At 47.8% G+C, this 18,283-nt stretch overlaps 2 protein-coding genes and 1 long non-coding RNA gene across 5 annotated transcripts; 1 reads left to right on the top strand and 2 right to left on the bottom strand.

Annotated features, from left to right (window-relative positions):
• The first annotated feature begins 629 nt into the window (after positions 1-629).
• Positions 630-3,595, top strand: LOC117854607 (uncharacterized). Its single transcript, XM_034736836.2, has 3 exons — positions 630-1,391; positions 2,384-2,536; positions 2,682-3,595. The coding sequence occupies exons 1-3, from the start codon at positions 907-909 to the stop codon at positions 3,199-3,201; spliced, it is 1,158 nt and encodes a 385-aa protein (XP_034592727.1). The 5' UTR covers positions 630-906; the 3' UTR covers positions 3,202-3,595.
• Positions 3,596-7,662: 4,067 nt separating this feature from the next.
• LOC117857184 (ribokinase) lies at positions 7,663-13,084 on the bottom strand. Its single transcript, XM_034739696.2, has 5 exons — positions 12,442-13,084; positions 9,866-10,051; positions 8,555-8,750; positions 8,320-8,470; positions 7,663-7,944 (listed from the first exon to the last, which is right to left on the bottom strand). The coding sequence occupies exons 1-4, from the start codon at positions 13,051-13,053 to the stop codon at positions 8,370-8,372; spliced, it is 1,095 nt and encodes a 364-aa protein (XP_034595587.1). The 5' UTR covers positions 13,054-13,084; the 3' UTR covers positions 7,663-7,944; positions 8,320-8,369.
• Positions 13,085-14,152: 1,068 nt separating this feature from the next.
• On the bottom strand, positions 14,153-17,005 carry LOC117857185 (uncharacterized). 3 transcript variants are annotated; one of them, XR_004640729.2, is made up of 5 exons: positions 16,434-17,005; positions 15,298-16,353; positions 14,893-15,188; positions 14,739-14,814; positions 14,153-14,489 (listed from the first exon to the last, which is right to left on the bottom strand). It is a non-coding gene; the product is annotated as an uncharacterized lncRNA (long non-coding RNA). The 3 variants fall into 3 exon arrangements; XR_004640728.2 differs by having other exon boundaries at positions 14,153-14,814; positions 15,298-15,354; positions 16,278-16,353; positions 16,434-17,001; XR_004640727.2 differs by having other exon boundaries at positions 14,153-14,814.
• Between the last annotated feature and the right edge of the window lie 1,278 nt (positions 17,006-18,283).

Here is an 18,283-nt window from a genome sequence, read left to right as displayed (position 1 = left end):
GTCACGCTAGCGTCAGGGCAGGCTGGCCCGCCCGAAAGCGGGGCCACCAGGCGCGCGGGGTTGGGCCCGGTCAAACCGGCCACCGCCACGTGTCGGTGTGAACGGTCTGACCGCAGCGCGGCCGTTTGACCCGACGTGACCGGTTGCCGCCGGTGGCGCGCCCGCTGACTCATGGCCCGCGCCCGCCCCGTGACCGTGGACCGTTCCCTCCTCCGGCGCCGCGCCATTACTGTTGCTTCTTCTTCTGCTAATCCTGCATTATTACTATTGCTGACTGGTGTGGTGTGTGTGTGGTCTAGCCTAGAGAGAGAGGGTGAGGTCTAACCCACCGATAATTGTTGTGTCTTGCGATGGAAACAAGCGCATAACTCCAGGGGAGGGGAAAGAGGCCGGGAAATGGACATGTCGTTTGGGCCTAATCAATTAGTACTACTATTAGTTTCTGTCACAAAAGCTGGATCAATTAAATAAAAAGCCAACCCCAAAAGATGCTGGTAAGAGAGAAGGAGAAACAAAACAAAAAAAAAACCCTCCCACCCAACCATCCATCCATCAATCTCTCTCCTCTCTCCCCATCACGGCGTCACCCCCATCCATCTCTCTCTAGCAGTATATCTGTAGGTACGCGCATCAGCTCGCTACACACCTAGTTATAGCCGTGCTCTCTTCGGCGCACACACATCACGTACACACAAACACCACCCCAATACCTTTCGTTCCGCTCGCCTCACTGCGTCCCCACTACCATATAGCCGTATACGCTCGCTTCCTTCCATTCCATCATCCCTTGGCCATCTTGATCCCTCCTCTCCCTCCCTCCCTGGCTCCCTCGCCCTTGATAAGTGAGCGAGCGCCAAGAACCAGCAGCAGCGGCGCGCCTTCTTCCACGCACGCGCGGCGCCCCCCATGTCGTCGGGAGAGTTCCACTTCCACGACGAGCTGGCGTCGCTGTTCGCGCAGCGGCCGGCGCCGGGGCCGGGGGAGATGATGACGCAGCAGCAGCAGGCGCCGCCGGCGTCGTGGTTCGCGGACTACCTGCACGCGGGAGCGCCCGGCGCGGGCGGGATGGACTACGACCTGCTGTGCCGCGCGCTGGACCTGCCGGTGCCGGGGGACGACGTCGTCAAGAGGGAGATGCTGGTGGTGGACACGGGCGGGGGAGGCTTCGGCGCGCCCACGCCCACGCCCAGCGGGGGCGGCACGGCGCCGGTCACGCCCAACACCACGTCGTCGATGTCGTCGTCCTCCAGCGAGGCGGCGGGCGGCGGCGGCGGCGGAGCCGGTGGCTTCGGCGCCGGGGAGGAGGACTCGCTCAAGAAGGAGGAAGGGGAAGGGGAGGAGAGCAAGGAGCTTGGAAAGGGGGAGGACGACGCTGACAAGAGCAAGAAAGGGTAAGTAGTCTATGAGCTGGAATTCTTGTTCGTCAGTTTCTTGAGATTATTGCTGCTGCTTTGTCTTGCAAATATTGGGAACCTTCTTTCTAGCCTTTTTGCAGCTTCTCGCTAGATCTTTCGGCTAATCGGAACCTATCCTATCTATCTAGTGCTTTTGGGTGATCCTGCATCAAGATTAGGCGTCAGTTTCTGCGGCTTAGATTCTGCTTCCTTGCTTTGCCTGCTGGCCATTCAGTCATCCATTCCTCTTCTATTAAGTCTTTGTTCCTTCCTTTTGTTCTTGGTTTCTTTTTTTAAGGTAGCGGCAAGGCGAAGGTGTGAACCTGGGCTAGGGTTTCACACTCGCATGTCATAAGAAAACAAATACGGAAAAAAAAGTCGGTCAGTGTATTATATAGCATAATCTGCTAGCTGCATACCCCTCTCTCTTCTCTTTCCCTTTTGCTTTATGGATTTCATGCTACGCCTAGCATGAACATGCATCTTCTTCCACTTGGCCAAAAGATTTGCACCCTGAATTTTTTGTTCATTTATGGCTCCCTCCTTTTACTCTTTTGGTTCATCCCTTTTTACAAGGATCATACCCAAAAAAACCCAAAGATCTCTTCTGAATGGTCCGGTCTAAAAGCTGCAGCCCCCCCTTGCAGGCCAAGAGATATTCCTTCCCCTCAACTATAGGGATTTGCACAGCTCCCTTTCTGGTGCAATCTAGCATATGGCACGATCTCGATCGATACAAATCGGCCGCAGAGGCGGAAAAGGTGCGCTAGCAGAGGAAAAGGGGGTGTGCACACAGTGTGAACCTGTTAAAACCATGTGCACTACTCTAGCCTCGCTGATTCGCACGCCCAGGCTGCCAAGAGTTCGCCAACAACCGCGTTTGAACGGCTCGCAATCGTAGTATGAACGAAATCCGCGCCGATCCCTTTCCGCGCTGACCCGGCCGGCGGAGGATGGAGGAGCTGACGAGATTGGTTGTTGTTCTGCAGGGCGGCGGCGGGGAAGGCCAAGGGCAAGGGCGAGAAGCGGCAGCGGCAGCCGCGGTTCGCGTTCATGACCAAGAGCGAGGTCGACCACCTCGAGGACGGCTACCGGTGGCGCAAGTACGGCCAGAAGGCCGTCAAGAACAGCCCATACCCCAGGTATGTAGTGTACACATTGGTATTATATTCATGCACGTATTTGTGCGGTACACTTGTTCATCTACCTGCACTGCACCACTGCTGCACCTGAATGGTAGCTAGACATGGTCTAATAATGGAGTGTGTGTGCACGCAACGGCTGCAGGAGCTACTACCGGTGCACGACGCAGAAGTGCCCCGTGAAGAAGCGGGTGGAGCGGTCGTTCCAGGACCCGGCGGTGGTGATTACCACGTACGAGGGCAAGCACACGCACCCCATCCCGGCCACGCTCCGCGGCAGCACCCATCTCCTCGCCGCGCAGCTGCACCACCACCACCACGCCGGCGCAGGCGGCCACCACCTCGGTGGCGTCTTCCCGCCGCCGCCGCTGCCGCAGATGGGCGCGCCGCCGTTCGGGCGGGCCGGCGTCCTCGACGTGCTGGGCCTCCTGCCGCCCCGCGGCGCCCACCACGGCCACACCGTGCCGCCGGCGATAGGCCTCGCGTCGTCCCGCGGCATGAGCGGCCCGATGAGCACCGTCGCGGGCGCGACCACCGCCAACGCCTCTTCGTCTCCCCCGTCGCTCCAGATGCAGCACTTCATGGCGCAGGACTACGGGCTCCTGCAGGACATGCTGCCGCCGCCACCCTTCGTCCACAGCAACGGCGGCAACATTCAGCCCTGAATGAATTGATGGTCACCACCGCCACAGGCAAGCTAATGGAGAAGGAAGCTAGATAAGAGATAGTAGTACTTAATTTGGTTCTTGTTAATGCTTAACCTCTTTAATCTCCTCTTTTTTCACCGATTTAATCCTCTAGATATGATCGATGGATCGGTTCTTGATTTGTTTTTTTCCTTCCCTCCTGTGCTGCGAGACACATGGCGCTACAGAGGTTTTCTGGCGCCTGGTCTCGTACCATTTCTATGATCATCATCTAGCTAGTCCTTGCTGATAGTACTAGCGGTTCTTGTACATGTACCTAATCAACCAACAGCTCATGCATTGCACTCTAGCTATGCTGCTGCAGTACTGGCCATGGGCTATGATAATTTTATGCTAGCTTCTCTTTGCATTCCTCCTCTCTATCTCCATTAATACGACACTACTACATCTGGACACATGTTTGGTAGCCTCATTTCTCATTGCTCAAGCAGGGGCCATCATGGACAAATTACAATAAGCTTTTTAATTTCTTCAGATTTGCCAGATGATAATCGTGCATCGATTGATGTACGTCCTTAATCGCCTCTTGATGGCAGTAAGATGTACTGCATGAATCGATGGCAAGTAGCTATTTGTCATGCATGATGGGGTGCTGTTCGTGTGGTTGGTACAAAGTGAGAGTTGTTATGGAAAAGCAGCGAGCGTCATTTTGCTCCTTGTTTTATTTCGTGCAAGTACTAGTAGCTAGCAGCGGCCAGGTCGTTCCAAGAGCTAGTACTGGTACTACCCATGCATATAGTGATGTGAACCTGCCTACCTAGAACTAGAATGGCCGTGCGCCAGCGTATATGATTGATCAAGGATTTGGACGGGCCTGCACGTACGCTTTCAATTCAAGCGCGCGACACCAGATCGAGAGGTCGATTGATCCATCGTCGTGTCACACGGTCTGTGTTTTTTTGCTAGAATTGTGGCTGAAATAGCGAGAGGTAGGAGCTAGCTAGAGAAACGCTTAATTCTGAACATGGTAGAGAATAGAGATGTTTGGGGTTGGGACCTTTTACATCATGCATACTGTCCTTACTGTTCAATGATGTGTGCCGCTCGTTCTCGCGCAAGTTGTGTATGTGATGTGAAGCAGTCAATGAATTCTGCTCTTTCGTTCTAGCTCGATCGGTCACTCGAATTATATAATTCTCGACTTTTTGTTTGTCTCATGCAAGGAGATGTGTCGTTTGCACCGGTCAAACAGTACGCAGCATGAAATATGACAAAGATTTTGGGTGTACATGGAGTAAGTCAAATAGGTGTGGTGACATGTGGCCTATTTTGCCTCGAAATGCATAATATCCATTTTTCTCAACATTGACTTCATGCCTTTCTCACGAAGCATCATGACCCATATCCCCTATACAATAGCTTTAAGATATTTTATATTAATTGTTCGACTGAAAACAAAAAGAAATATTCAGACCAACAACATGAAATCGATACGCTTATCAACAGATCTCGCTAATGTTGAGCTTTAGTTTCTACTATGAACACACCGCGTTGCTAGAGACTCATCTCGTCAAATTGGGCCTAAATTTCGACAAGTGCGTGAATGGGCAGAACATTAGTAGTATAATCGTAATAAAAAAGTTCCAATATTCCAGCTTCACTGCATAATTTGCTCTCACGTCGAGCCGCGAGGACAAGAGTACGATATGTAACAAACGTTTCTTATTTGGATAGTATCTAATTCCCCTGGATAAGTGTACTTCGTCAAACCAGTCAAGGAAGGATAACATTAACACACATGTGACAGAATTCACCTTTGTTTAATTAAAGGCTCTCGGCTCCTGATCAAGAGCAAATCTACACTTTGGTGACCATCCCATTAATTGGTGCGAGGCAAAAGCTATCTAGATGCCCTTCCACAGTGCATGCGATTGTACTTTCAGAGACCGGAATCGTCAAGCAAGCAGGGCAATTATGCTTCTAGCTACTACAGCTGCCTTTGTTTTACAAGTAGCAGCACTAATCAGGGATTCTGATGGACCATTCATCGATCGATCAACCAAGCTTGACACGTTCTTGTCGAGTGGAGTAGCTTTAAGCCTTTGCTGCATGTAGCTTTATCACGCCTTTTGGCTAGCTCGTTCCTTCGAATTCGTACGTACCTTTTTGTACTGGCCGGTGCAACAGCAACTCATCTCATCGGAGAGGCCAGTCCATCTACATGAGATAGCACACTGTTCCTGTTTGTCTGAATGATGCATATCTAATTATTATGTAAATGCTGTACAGACTACACATAATCAAACTACAGAGAGACTAACTTTTAATTAAATCTTTTATTACTATAGCTGGATAATTACAAAGTGACGGTGATGGCCGGGTAAAGCCGTGGGAGATGAAGATGAGAGATGGAGGATGAGCGACATGGTTGGAAGTCCGGGGACGCAAGCAACATGCCCAATGGGGGGCTGCTGCTGATAGCTACCGGAACCGGACTACTAGAAGGTCAAAAGCATTAAAAAGCACAGCGCGAGGTGTGCACCAACTTGCTGCCCCAGCCCATCGAGCGAGGTACCGTACGTCTGCGTCTCTTTTCCTCTCCGGCACAAAAAAAAAATAATTAAGGTAAGCAAATTAAATACTCCGGCGTAGACTCGTGTTCAAAGTCCACGCGGAATATGTACATATACATACTTGTACGTCAAGGCTACAATAATAAATAAAGAAAATATTCAATGGAAACCACATCTATCGACCTTCCTTTTGCGAACACTTTATTTTGCTTTGGATTGATATTATTTGCCCACTTATTGCTTTGAAATGGTATATATTTTTCCAGAAGCTTACTACCAATTTTCTATGACTTGTTGGGCTAGGATGGTACCAAAATCTGAGTATTATTGTGTCCTGATAATGGATTCCAGCTTTACAGTCCCCAATTGCTCTTTCTGTACCCTCCTGTTCAGCACTGGTTTGCCGATCTAGCTAACCTGACATGAGTACCGGCATTGGCAGTGCTACCACGGATGCAGTTCGATCTGCTCAGTTCAGTACTCCTGAAGGGCACGCACGCAGTAACGGCACTATTTTGGATTGGTATCCTGTGTGGCAAAGCTTTAAGATATTTTTAATTGAACGAAAGATACGTTTAAGCTCGCCCTTTAACACCGGCGGTGGCAGCCGTTGCGTCGCCCATTAATTAGCAGGCAGCTCCAACAAAATAGCAGCTCGAGTGGTCGACCCTTGACTTTGAACGCAAGCCAACGCAGGTCAAGCCCACCGCTATAACTCCTGAAGGGCACCAGCAATCCGCTCGAGCACGTCCAGCTCCGAAGTCCGAACCCCTCCTCCTCCGCCTGGCTGCTAACCATCATCGGCAGATGCCATGGAAGCTTGACCGGCCAGGCGTGCTGGTCAGATAGGTAGCGGTCTCGCATCAGCGGCAAGACCAAGAGAGAGACAGAGGAGAGAGTCGCAGAAGAGGCTGCACAGGAGCAGAGAAGTTGCATGTGTTTTGTGCAACCTCTCTCTACGGCCAAGTATGCTGCCAGCGCCTGTCATGCTCAGGGCCCATACGCGCACGCCGCTGTCTGTCGCTGCGAGCACAACAGCCTCGCGGGCGCGTACACGACCCGGCCTGCTCTACGCTAGCTAAGCTTGGCCGCGCCTACACGTATCCGTCGTGGCGACGGGTTCCATAAATAGATATCGGTGCGACGTGACCGCGGGCAATTAACAAATCAATCGGAACCGATGGTGTTCGGAGGAAGCTGGATTGCTAAGCCATCTGCGACAGCGACGTCGCCGATCGCCTCGCCCCGCCTGCCGGTTCAACGCACCGATCAGACCATGCCTGCCTGGGGAGCCCCGGGGGCGGCAGGAGGAAACGCCCTCAACCTCAAGAGCTTAATTTTAGCCTTGCGAAAGACTCAAAGTGGCCGCTGCGCGCGCCATCAGCCCATCAGAACAGACCAAACCCGCAGGAGGAGAGGCTGTAGCGCGGCGGGCAGCGGCAGGGTGGTGGTGGTACCCGTCGGGGGGCTTAATTGCGCGCGGCCGTGCGATGGCTCCGTCACAACAGTCGCCGGATTTAAACCCAGGCAGCCCGTATCCCCGTCCGGTCAAATCTTGGGCGGCCGGATGGGGAGCAGCCGCCGGCGTCGTACCCACCACCACGGCGGAGCGAAGCGTCGTGCGTCGGGTTTGGGCGATCGCGGCGCGAGCGAAGCCACAGGTCCTGGTGACGACCTGCCCGAGCGACGGATCGAGCCGGCCGTGCGCCGCTGCTCCCTCGGGCAGCGACAGGGGGGGGGGGGGGGGGGGGGGGGGGAGTCAGGGACGACCTTTTTACGGGTCAGATTACGCGAGCCGGGCGGCAGAACGGACGGTGATCCGCGGCGAGACACGACAGCCGGTGCTGACTGAAATCGACAGGGACGGGCTCGTTTCCGCGGCAGCATTCGAGTATCATCAGCAGGGTTGGGAGAGATCACGCATTGACTTGGGCCAGAGTAAATAACAGCGTCACCATCCGGGACAAGCTCCCGGGGAAAGGCAGTGTGAAACTGTTCATTGCGTTCACGAAACCAGGAGGATGTATTGGAAACGGTCGTGTGGCCTTGTTTTGTTTACTACCCTGGGCGGCACCGGGAAATGCGTTTCCGTTTGGAGATCACATTAGCATTATTCGGGGAGCACGCACGTGAAGGGGCGGCGAGACGCTTCATGGATCCCACGAATTCCGCGTACTGGAGAAGGGCCCTGCAATGATAATAAATGTAGGTGATGGTTAGATTTGGAGGTGGAAAACGACGTCCCACTAACTCCTCACTGCACCAGCAGTGTTTCCCAACAAATGGATACTGAAACTGACAGGGTTCCACAGAAATTCACTCTCCGGGCGCAGGATTGCGCGGTTTAATGGGATCGGCGTTGTTTTTGAATAGTAAATGTATGGCTCAAAACAGGAAAGGCTATAATAAACCTGACAAAAGACTAGAACTTATCAATCAGTGTTTCTATTAGGTACTTAGAAGCAGTACTGTTTTATCTTGTTTTTCTATATACTGCTATCACACTACAAGACTCCAAATGTACACCAGAGAATGAGTTGTCAAGGAGCATGAAGGTGCTCACATTATCGCCGATGAATGAGGTCGACTTTGAACGATCAACGCATTCTGCAGTTACTCAACTTGCACAGATTCCAGCAGCTTCATCACTGATTTTCTGTCAGGCATGCTGGGTATAGCCCCCTTCACTCGAACACACAAAGAGGCAGCAGCAGCTGGAGTTCAACAAAATAAGAAGCCTCAAATCAAAACGTCAGCAAACAATTGATCAAATATTGAAGAGGACGCGCTTTTCGTACCAGCAAATCTCATGCACTCCTTCTTAGGCTTCCCCTCAACCAGAGCTACAGCAAAAGCTGAGGTGAAAGTGTCACCAGCCCCCGTGGTATCAATAACTTCTGTGGCAGGAATAATCGGCTGTCTGATTGGCTCCTCCCCCTCAACAAACAAAGCAGATCCTTGTGATCCAAGCTTTACTAGTACTTCTTTCACGCCCTGCACAAGGAAAAGATTAATAGTGTCTTAATCTGCTTAAGGTGATTACAGCCTCTGCGGGTGAACTGAATCCCTGTAAACGCTTGTGTCTCTGACAGAATGCTTAAAACAAAAGAAGTACTCACCTTTGGAGTCAGAAGACATTTAATTTGAACAAGTTATAGTAAAGATACAAAAATCACGATGACATGAAGCAATTAACAAGAAAACATTCCGTTGAAGGACTAAATCCGTACATTGGCAGCTTAAAGTGGAATAGGCAAATGCTGTTGAAGGCTAGCAGCATAAGAGCATAGTGACAACTGACTACAGCAGGTCTGATTCTATTAACAAAAGCTAAGGCAGTGATATACCGACAGAAAGATGTATTTCTCAATATATGGTGCTTTCATATGTTCAAACCAGATCAATCCTAGCACAAAAATTGCGAGCCTTCACAAATCTGTTTTTACACCAAGATCTAATTTACTATTTTATCATATATTTACAGCTATGCCCAGCAGTCTAGTTACAAAGCATATCAGGCTGAAGAAGAACCTTCCTGATTCAGAAGTTAAGAGCACATGCATTATGCATTCCAAATTTGAATATGAACATCTGCCAATTTCATGACCAGATGCTGTGCAAAAGCTCTACGGACACTAAGTACTGGTTAGGCCACCTAGATAGTGCAAATGGGAAAAGCGGTCAGAAGATCCTACTAAACCATGATTGTTAGCACGCATGTATCACTGGAAACCTTGATTCCCATGCATTCATTAAATACAAACAATAGAGTTTTCATAAATCTAACAAATCCATATAATGTTCACAGCCTATCTTGCAAATACATTAATCTAGATTTACAATCGATGCCTTTGAAAACATGCATACACCGATGTCAGTCCTACAAACCATACATGATACACATGTACATATACAAAATGGTAATGAAAGGAGTGCAATGCATTTCCTATAGATGCAGATACTTATTATCAGATAGCGTCACTGCACAGTATTATCAAAAGGAGTAGTATTTGAACCCAGAGGCTATGCCAGCTAAATTAGAAGCTACACTTGAATACAAAGGAAATCTAGATAAACCACATTAAACAAATCCAATTCAGACAACTCACCATTTTGTGGCATTGTCCTGCAGCTTGGTTGATCTGTTCAAATGATTCAGTAGGTAGACCAGTCAAACGTGCTAATTCTGTTTCATTTGGACTAAAAATGTCGACGAGTCTGAGTAGTTCTCCAGGGACAGGAGCATCCATTCCACCAGCATCCATGATAACAGGCACACCGGCACTTTTTGCAGCCTGGCAAAAATTTTATATATCAGTAATGGGCCGCTGCACACTTAGCAAACATAAAGACAAAAGGTTTTTGCATTTCCTATTCAGGAAAAGGTTTGGGTTTCTTACAGTACATGCTAATCTTAGAAATGTATAACAGGAGGAAACTATGATAAATATTTGGTTTATTCTGATGATAGACTGAGTCTTAAGTTACAGAGATGTTAACACAGGATCTGACATTCAGATAACAGGTGACTGTACCAAACAGAACCTCAAGGATGTTAATCTTCCTTGAATTGCTGAAACGAGACCAAAGTACATGTTGCAGTGTGTAAAGAGATTGGCTCATTGTACATGTGCATGGAAGCATGCTCCAGACTCTAGATATAAGGGTTTTTTTAAAGATATGCTTATATCTGCACCACTAGATCTCTTCCTGCTGTTTTTTCAGACAAAACATATGCATCTATCAAAAGCACCTTCATGACTTTGATTATAAAAGGTGGCGCCTACAGGTTATGAAAATGCCCGACACTGTTATGCATACGACCGGCATGTCCAACTCCCATCCAACAACATTCACAGCAAGGCAGTGGGCCCCACTAGCACAGAGCAAACACACACTTAATGGTACAGGAATCAGAAAGGACATGTATCAATTTCCTAAACACTAATACCAGCAATACGCCATGTACATTTATGATTTATTTCATTAATGACAAAAATGCTTGGGAGTCTGAAAGTTTCGAATTAATATCTAATGAAGGTGCAGTTGCTAGGGCTAAAAACATTTGTTTCTTCCAACTGTCATGTGGGAGGCAGATGTTACGAATCAACATTTGCCCCAATTAAGGAAAGAGATTGTGGATGGCAATGTCGTCAACAAAGTTGAGCTATATGTAACTAGGTTGCAGAGATGCAGTTATCAAAGATGACGCGAGGTCCTCCTGGCTGGCTAAGCTTACAAAATAACTAGAGCAGTCTGCTCTGGTGGTCATCCAGGTGAGAAAAGAAGATTGAGGCCGCAAATACATTTCAAAGAAAATCACAGGAGAGTAAAAACTCAAAGTTGCTGTTGTCAATATTGAACATAAGAAAAAAAAACTAAACCAGGCCCAAAGACAGTCTGAATGTACACGAATATATACCATAATATACAATAGTCATTTCACAAACAGCAACATATAAGGTATTACTACTGAACTCCCAAATAATTTGTTACCATAAGCACAACATGGTCAACATCAATGTATGGCCAATCTGTTATTTTTTTACCAAACTGTTAAATACAAAGCAAGACTAGAAATATGACTGCCAATAAAGCAGGAAGGAAATTCACTGGAGAACAAGGTGCGCCCTGAACAGTGAGCACCTCATGAACCAAATGTTTATTTTCTTCCCTATAATACAATTAAGTGTTTCTGAGCTATCCCCTTCAAACCTCACACCAAATTGAAAAGCAGAGCAATAAAACATCAGAACATCCGCAAATCAACCTAATAAATGTAGACTAATGTGTTAATTACCTGAGGAGATCACTATGAAAATTGCTATATCTGTATCCGAAGAGATGCAATGAAATGTTCGCCCATTAATAATGCGAAAAACGCTGCCATTGGCAAATGCCCTTATGTTGACTAAACAATGTCTAGTTATGCTAAAAAGACCTAGTATTCATCTCCCCAAATTGCAAATACTAAATGAAAAGGCAACCAACCTAACAAGCAAATAATTCTTCAGTAACCCTCTATTCTTTCTCTCTCAAACAGCACCTAGCACAGTATGGAACATTATCATTTCAGTGGAAATGATGAAAGTCACCAAAAGCACTTATCCCCTTTATGAGTGGTTCTTGTTGGCGTTTCATCTCTAGGTCACCCGCTTGGAGCAAATAGGCTTTGCTGTCGTTTCATGGTACTGTCCAACATATACTTGAGTAAAAAGAATAGAACCTGAGCTTTTCTCTCAATGTTGTTGCCAAAAACATTACCAAGCTACTTCCTCCGTCCCAAATTGCAGGTCCATTTGGCTTTTCTAGGTGCATAGTTTTTGCTATGCACCTAAATATAGTGTATGTCTAGATGCATACAAACATCTATGAACCTAGAAAAACCAAAACGACCTACAATTTGAAACGGAGGGAGTATATGTTATTAGCAATTTACTTGCATTGACTAAACAACACCTAACTATGCTAAAAATACTATCTTCTCTCCCAATTTTCAGAAACTAACTCAAAAGCATTTCACCTTACAAACAGTTATAACGATTATCAAACCCTCGCCTCTTTACGAACCAACAGTACAAAGCTAAGTATGAATTGCTACACCCTCTGATCTAATGCGATGAGAATCGTCAACAGGTACCAATTATGTTCCGAACCAATCCGAGAGATAGCTGAAGTAAAGCACCTGCGCAGCCTGCACGTTGACCCAATCGGGTATCTCCCTCTGCAGCAGCAGCACGCCTGCCTTTTGGATCAATTCCAGGTCCTCCGCGCCGATCCCCGCCGCCCAGCCCTCCATGTTGGCGCCGCCGACGATGATGATGGAGTTCTGGCCGTCGGGCATGAGCATGACGACGGCGTGTCCCGAGGGCGCGTCGGGCGCGCGCGCGACGCGGTCGGTGCGGACGCCGCCGGCGTCGGCCAGCGCGCCCTCGAGGAGCCGCCCGTTGGCGTCGTCCCCCACGCGCGCCACGAGGTAGGTGGGGCCCAGCGCGAGCCGCCCCCCGCAGGCCGCCTGGTTGGCGCCCTTCCCGCCCGCGAGGCTGCGGCCCGCGCGGGCCGCCACGGTCTCGCCGACGAGCGGGAGGCGGTCGACCTCGACGTAGATGTCGGCGTTGGCGGAGCCCACGACGACGATGGGGGTCGTGGGGGCATTGGTGGCGGCGGCGGCGGAGAGGGAGGCGGGGGCGCGCTTCGAGGAGAAGGGAAGGTGGGCGGGTCTTGGGTTGGAGCCCGAGAGGAAGGCGGTGGCCGGCGTTGGGCCGGTGGGAGGGAGGCGCACGCGTGCCTGAGCCATTGTGGGTTGTGTCTGTCGATCGAGTAGAGAAAACGATGGAGTCAACTGTCAATTATAAGGTCAGCCGATGCCGATGCTGACTAGGCAGACAAATTTTTGGCATAAACGGAGAGTACGTAGTTATCCATACCGATTGTAATCATAATCCCAGGTCTTGTATAAATGCTTTTAGTTAAAAATAGTGTTTTTCGATAATTAAAAATTGTGATGGCCAGTTGGTTTCATTTGAAATGCGATGATGACGTTAAAAAATGGATAGGACTCCTTGGATCTCAGTAACATCTATGAGTCTAGCCATAATAATAAAGCAAAGGTTAGAGCTGCAGTTGATTGGTGTCACAATGGGCAAAAGGGTACAACAAAAATGCAGAATCAATACATGTTGCACGTTGCTCCCCAACAAATCGGGATCATATCACGACACGACACATCTTGAATCTGGATCTTCCCAAAACGCAGTATGCAGTTCTGCACTGCCGTTACGCTTCTGCTTCGGTTGGGTTAACCGGGAGCCCGGAGCCCGGAAACTTCACGCGCTCAAGACGGAAGAAAATTCAGTGGGGACGATCCGCAGAGTTCCTCTTGTGCGAACCCGCATTGGATGGCTGACGCGTAGCCAGCGATCCGACGATTTCTATGAACTCGGCTCCCAACATTCGGATGGACGCGGCAGAACAAGACTCGCTCGGCTCTCCAAGCGCAAATGCGATGGTTCCCCTTCCCTGCGGCTCAGCTCCTAGCGCAGATGAGGGTGCACCTGCTCAGTGATACAGCTTCCATTCTCCCGCCTCCTCCTCCTTCATCCGCTGCCGCCGCAAGCGCCGCTGGCTGTGCGCTCGGTGCGCCGCTGACGCGCGTCTTGACCCTTCACCGTCGATACATGCGTGTACCCTCTCATCATTAGCAGATGTAGGAAGTAACTCCGAAGGATGTTGGAAGCAACTGAAACTCCAAATGTTCATAACGCTTCATTCAGAGTTGATGCTCCTGCTAGCTATTCTGTAAAACTAGAGTCTGGGGCACGCCTCCAGCGCCCCAATCTTCTGACCAATTATGTAAAATTTTCATTAAAATGATTGATGTTCAACGAACTGCAATGTACAACAATACCGTTAACACTTAACACAGCAAGCTAACAGAATCCAAAACGTGTACAAAGCATCTCAAATTACATGGCATATCTCTTTGTGGCTACCTAAACGGTCTATACAAACACGGGATGATCAGCTCACAAAAATAAGGATGATCAACTATGAGTACAGGACAAATGTGCTACGACTATTGGCTGCTAGAATGTGCATCCAACTCATGCTGCGAAGGGATCCAAATTGTAGGGTCTGGACTGGTTCTCCGAGTCAGGATCTGGATTCACAGAATCTGTTGGCTAGACCAGATTGTGTGCCTGGAATGCTAATGGCCTCACCAAGTAGCATATACTGAATGTTACATAACAAAAAAAATTAAATTTATTACCACGAGGGCTGAATGTTTAATGAAACTAAGGTTGCTCATTATTCACACTATGTACACTCTGACTTCCAAAATAGTTCCCTTGAGTGCGATCAGGAGATTGAGAACAAACAACATTAGCTATGGGCATGATGTACATCGAAGAAATAAAAACATACTGATATATGAACAACAAAAATTGTATTCAAGTTTTTAATCTAACATCTGCACCGTACCTCATGCCCATTGCTACTTCATAAATCTTGAAATTTCTGTAAAGCAACCTCGATGCTGTGAAGCCCCATGCATTGCCTGCATAAATAACATGCACAATCAATTTGGATCTTTGAGACAACTCGAAATTGCAATATTTGTAACAGAGTTACCTACTTTTCTGAAGTTAATCTCTCAATAATTTCACCCTTCAACAACAAAGCTTTCTTCAGACTTCAGGTAACATCATTAAGGCACAAGACAACAAATGTCATGATTTTGATAGAAACTGGAGATCAAATATATGCAATTTATTTTAACTTAGTTAACGGATATTTCATCCAGTTGGGGAATAAAACTGTTGTTACGCTTCTCAGCCTCAAGGCGATCTTTCAACTCATATATGATCCTTGCCATATTTCGGAGTTCAAACCGGTAAGTACTGATTTTACTTTCCAAGAAATTAAGTTTCTCTGCATAAATAAACCATGAGAGTTAGTGAAAAATAGAAGATGAAAATGATCCACTAATACATATGAAAATCACAAACTGATCATGCAAGACTACAAGAAGCTGACACACCTACAAAATCTTCCTGAATCACAGTAACCCTTTGGACCTTATCCTTCAAGTCACAAACTGAAATAACAGTGAAAGGGACAATAATGCATAAAGAATACACATCAGAGAAGCATGGAAATGTAATAATCAAAATGAAGTTGCCAGATGATGGGAGAATGCAAGTGCCAGGTGTGACCATAATTGTATCTACACTTTCCTTCTCACCAACCAGACAATGCACATCACCTAGTACTTGTTTCACTGCTGGAACTTCCTTTTCTACCGAATTAAATAAAACAAGATGAGAACTCAACTTCTCTGAAATTATGGCAATCTATTTATCTTTCATCTGGATTATCCATTGCATAGACAAGTAGAGTCCTGCCTATGAACATGGTACGTGGGACAAATGTCAGTTTGTTTCCATGTCTGAAAAGAGAAGTTGAGGCCTGCCATATGACAGGTAGCAGGAAAAAAAACTTCAATGCCAAGGTTGTCAAGTATAGTTCAAACCTTTCTATCCGTAGAAGCTTAACAAAAGAACAGGAACATCAGTGCCCACACTAAAATTCCAACAGTTATCAAGGCGTGGAAAGTTTGTTAGACCAGTATATTTAACAAAAAAAATGAAAAAGCCTTCCTCAAGTAGTAGATCCAGGATACAGACCCTGTGTGACATAAACAGCGGGGTTTCCTATCAAGTTTGATGTGTCACTAAAGAAGAAGTATTAACTTCCACAAATTGTTTTATGCCTAAACTATAGCCCACACTTACTCTCACACCCACCACATCATCCATTGATGGCCAACAATGTTCACTAAAGCCTGCAAACTTTATTTATCAGCCTCAATTTACCCACATCACAAGTATCTACCAATAGAATTTTGGACCAAATAGAAGCTCAACATTTCAACACTAATCTGTTAGGTCCAAACTTCCCTTAAATAATGTAGAACTACTATGTGATAACGTGTGCACAATTTTGGTAGACGAACCCCACCTCTCTTAACGAAGATGGTCTTCTAGGCCATGTTGGTTTGCAGTACTGCTTGCTCTCGGCATCGAACACCCAAATCCTGCAGATTAATGATAACCAGGGTCAAATCTCACCCATCCAAGCGTCACTTGCCATGGAGAGAAGCAAACAGAACCTAACCTTGGCGGCGATGGCCTGGTGCACGGAGGCGAAGAGGCCTCGAATCCCAAGAGGTCGGGAACCAGCAGCAGGTTGTGCAGCTCCCACTCATTAATGTCGATGGGGAGGCCCCTGCTGAAGATAGTGAGGACCTCAGCGGCGGTGGCGGTGCGAGGTGCGTCGGCACGCGGGATGATCGTCGATGCCGGGGCTGGCCGACGCAAGTGGCCACTGCTGGTGGAATGCGTGTATGCCGGCGTCTAGGGTTCGGCAGGGCTGGGTCGTGAGGAATCATAGGCAGCGAGGACGTTCGCAGGGGTTGAACAGTGGGGAGATGGAAAGCGGGAGGAGGGAGGGAGGACGAATGGAAGACGGGGCAGCCGTGGCGGCCGCCGAGGTCCGGGGAGGGAGAAAGAGGAAAGGGAGGGGGCGGCTCGGGGTCGGGCACGTGGTGCGGCACAAGGGCGGCGAGGGTTTCCGGAACAACGAGCAGGGGAGGAAGGACGGGAGAGCGGCGGCGGCGGCGGCGCTTGGAGCAGACGTTGGGCGAAGGAAAGAAGAGAGGGGAAGGGAAAGGGAGGAATGGGAGGGGGCGGCTGCTCGGGCCTGAGCACGCCTCGCGGGGCAGAAGCGGCGGGGTGTTTTCCGCAAAAATGACGGCGGGCGTGTTTTCGCAAAATCTATGCGATTTCTGAATTTTCTTTCTGTGAGTTGAAATATTTTGGACTACAAGGGGTTTCGTGCAAGAAAAACAAACGTGTTTACTGTACATGAGGGACCTCCCTGGACTTGGAGTCGATTGATGAAAAGTTGAAGCGCGTGAGTGTAAAACATACCCAGAATGAATTCATACTGTTTAGAATGCTTTATTCAGAGTTGAGAGCATTAGGATTGTTATGCAGGGACATGAAGCCCATAACGTCAAGCATTTCGAATCAAATTAGAAGATGTGCATGTTTTGATTGGGATCTTTCTAGATGTTCAAGAGGTCTGCCGGCTTCAAGTTGGAAAAAAAAAATTTGGGAAAGGATCCCTAGTCCATCTGCATTGCAATCAGGACGATAAGGCTTCAAGTTGGAAATCATGCCTCTCCTCTTCCCAAGCTGTCGCCTTTCTTTCACCTGCTTTCGCAAGGCAATAGTGTAGTGATCAAATTACTGATGTACATCTATTTTGTATTGACAGTATTAAGTGTCAATGTATTGTGCAATGACATATTTGTAGATGGTTTCACAGGTCGCCCGTACACATCATTTACACTGTTATTGTTTTTGTCATCACTATGCTGTTGAAATGAACAACTACAGTACCTGATCAAATATACATGGAGGTGAGCCCAAGGCTGAACTTAGTCCATCTATACATTCACAAGGTATACATTTCAAAAAAACTACAGAGATATGCAACAAAAGTTACTACAGCATGGAAGTTAGAATGGTAGCTGTCAAGCAAATTATAAGAGTGGACAACCAAATTACAGAGCCAGATACAGTTCCCTTCGCATTTTCTCATCCGGGCATGGGACCGGCAAAGGCAGTGTTAAACTGCAAATGAACAAACAAACCACTTCCGAGAGCTGCAAGCATGTGCATCCTGATTGCATCAGTTCAGAGTAGAATATAATGAACAGAGCCTTCTGATACCACATGATTTGGCCTTTCAAAATCAGCAGCTAATTTTTCAACTATCTGCAAATTGACTTACATAGATTGCAGATTGCTACTCTATGGGAATATGAACATTTCACCCACATCATGCATTTGGTGTGGCATCCTAAATAATATTAATTGCTAAGCCTAATGTACCATGTACGAAAAATAAAACTGTACCTGATGTGATATACTCGAGAGCTTGTCGACCATACATCTATG

This window comes from Setaria viridis, chromosome 5 (genome assembly GCF_005286985.2).
Source record: "Setaria viridis chromosome 5, Setaria_viridis_v4.0, whole genome shotgun sequence".
Taxonomy (NCBI): Eukaryota; Viridiplantae; Streptophyta; class Magnoliopsida; order Poales; family Poaceae; genus Setaria; species Setaria viridis.
The sequence above is the reverse complement of the archived record's forward strand: the minus strand, read 5'-3'. Positions and strand labels throughout refer to the sequence as shown.

Coding starts and splice junctions, on each gene's coding strand:
- LOC117854607 (XM_034736836.2), top strand. CDS start 907: ATGTCGTCGGGAGAGTTCCACTTCCACGACGAGCTGGCGTCGCTGTTC. Junction 1,392..2,383: donor GCTGACAAGAGCAAGAAAGG/GTAAGTAGTCTA, acceptor GTTGTTCTGCAG/GGCGGCGGCGGGGAAGGCCA. Junction 2,537..2,681: donor AAGAACAGCCCATACCCCAG/GTATGTAGTGTA, acceptor CAACGGCTGCAG/GAGCTACTACCGGTGCACGA.
- LOC117857184 (XM_034739696.2), bottom strand. CDS start 13,053: ATGGCTCAGGCACGCGTGCGCCTCCCTCCCACCGGCCCAACGCCGGCC. Junction 10,052..12,441: donor TCAACGTGCAGGCTGCGCAG/GTGCTTTACTTC, acceptor AATTTTTGCCAG/GCTGCAAAAAGTGCCGGTGT. Junction 8,751..9,865: donor CAGGACAATGCCACAAAATG/GTGAGTTGTCTG, acceptor TTCCTTGTGCAG/GGCGTGAAAGAAGTACTAGT.